This window comes from Aplysia californica, unplaced genomic scaffold (assembly GCF_000002075.1).
Source record: "Aplysia californica isolate F4 #8 unplaced genomic scaffold, AplCal3.0 scaffold00074, whole genome shotgun sequence".
In the NCBI taxonomy this organism is placed as follows: domain Eukaryota; kingdom Metazoa; phylum Mollusca; class Gastropoda; order Aplysiida; family Aplysiidae; genus Aplysia; species Aplysia californica.
Window position 1 is genome coordinate 777,007 of NW_004797344.1, and position 1,929 is coordinate 778,935.

The following is a 1,929-nucleotide window of genomic DNA, read 5'->3' on the forward strand; positions in this document are numbered from 1 at the left end:
CCGCCACCCCCTTTTACATACACACTCATGCACAAGCACTTTCTTTACTGTGGCTTCCATGCTTCACATAATGTTAATTGCGAGCAACCGGAAATTTGACTCGGCAGCCCAAGTTTTATAGGGTGAATCCAAAACGCGGCTAACAAGAAGAATAATATACGTAGCACCTGCTGTCCAGGGCGGGGTGGTGCAGACGACCAGTCGCTGTGGCCTTTCTCATCATCAGATAGAGTGCGATAATGGCTTCATTGTAGCAGCTAACGACATTCGATCCGAGAGGCATTTTTCATCGGCTTGCAAGGGCCCATCTGCTTCAGGTGTGGGCTGAAGTTGTTCGACGTTTCCATGTGGAGCTTGAATATGTTGAGGATCGCATCGGTTGTGATGTTAACCTAGAAAAAAATCGTCCCTAAAGGCAGTCAGCTGTTGACATTCGTGGTGGTTGGAGGTTCATTTACCTTGTGCAAAATCATAACCGCCCTTCAGAGGGTGACAGAGAAGGTTGTGGTCTTACATGTAAAGTGAAATAAAAGAAAAAATAGGGAGACAAAAATAAATTGCGGACGTTTTTCATAATGATTCATTGTAGCGGCTTTAAGTGATATCGGCGACAGTTGTAATTATTATTCATTGGCGATCAAGTTTCTTTGAAAGATCCGGTCTCGTGTTCTTATCAAAACATCGAATAAGTTCTGATAGACGAGTTTTTCACGCTTGTTGTTTTAACTCGCTGACGTTAGATAGGAAACGAAGTACTCACATTTCTTTATCTACGGAGGCTACAGTGATCATTTGTGAATAACAATATCATATTGTATTGTTTGTTAAGTGACTCGGTTATTTCCGTCCGTAAACAATGTCAGCTGAGACGTTTCGGCGGGATCTGCCGTCGGTGGGCGGTACTGACCAGGACAATATGATGGCTGGACGTGCTGGCAACCGAGAAGTAAGTTTTGGGGAGAAAATAATATGTGTCACGACGCGGTGGAATCAGGCGCTCGTTAATTTTTGGGAATATATAAAAGTATACGTATAATTTTATTTTAAAGCCTGTTCATTTATTTACTTTTTATGACGAAAATATCCATCTGTCCTGCAAAGAAGTCGAGATATTTGTGATTGAAGGAGGTGGGAGTCGCGTGGTGTCAGGGGCAAATGTAGTGAGAAAAAATCTGTGATGACTTCCAGAGCTGTGGTGTCCTTGAAAACTACAAATTTACATTTTCCTGTGTGCATTTTATCAACGTTTGTGAGTAAATCCATGCAGGAATCTGTTTTAAAGTTGACGTAAAAGACGTTGAGCTGAACAAAACAAAAAGTAAACCGAAAAAAATAATAATTACCAAACGGGCGAAAAAGGGTTGATTTGTTCAATTTCATTAAATTGACGCGCGCCTGATTTCACCACCGTGCCTCACATTTAGTGAGAGCAGGGTCCTCACTTTTAAAGACAGCAGGGTCATATTATTCATGGAAAAACTGAAACTGCTCCCGTGTTCGTCATAATTATATATCCTTCAGAGAAGGGCCATTGTTGACAAACTGATCTACTGTTTTTTTAACTCCAGAAAGCATTTTTTCCCCAGGAGAAACAAAACTGTTCCATTATTTTGTGTGTGTGTAGATCTACCCATGTCTTGTTTTTTAAAGTTTTTTTTAATTTAAAAAAACAGCAACAAAATTTTAAGAATTCAGAATTTGAATATGTTTCTTTAGTACATGCAGCTGATATCACAGATGAAAAGACTGTTATTTAGAAAACAACAACAACAACAACAACAACAAAAACAACAACAACGACCCCCCACAGAACGTTGTGATTAATACATTTTATCGGTGGCCGACTATATACTATACTGAGAAACACGTCACTTCATGAACTCACAGTTCACACACACACACACACACACACACAGACACACACAAACA

At 40.1% G+C, this 1,929-nt stretch overlaps 1 protein-coding gene across 2 annotated transcripts in view; it reads left to right on the forward strand.

The window, feature by feature from the left end:
* Positions 1-1,929, forward strand: part of LOC101852835 (galactose-3-O-sulfotransferase 2) — a 51,355-nt gene that overhangs the window by 17,668 nt on the left and 31,758 nt on the right. The window contains exon 1 of one of the 2 annotated variants that reach the window (XM_005094029.3): positions 208-946. The exons of the other annotated variant lie outside the window; for it this stretch is intronic. Within the exon in view, the coding sequence (XP_005094086.1) occupies positions 857-946 (90 nt within the window). The 5' untranslated portion in view covers positions 208-856. Of the gene's footprint in view, positions 1-207; positions 947-1,929 lie in introns of those variants that run through there. 2 annotated transcript variants of the gene reach the window in all.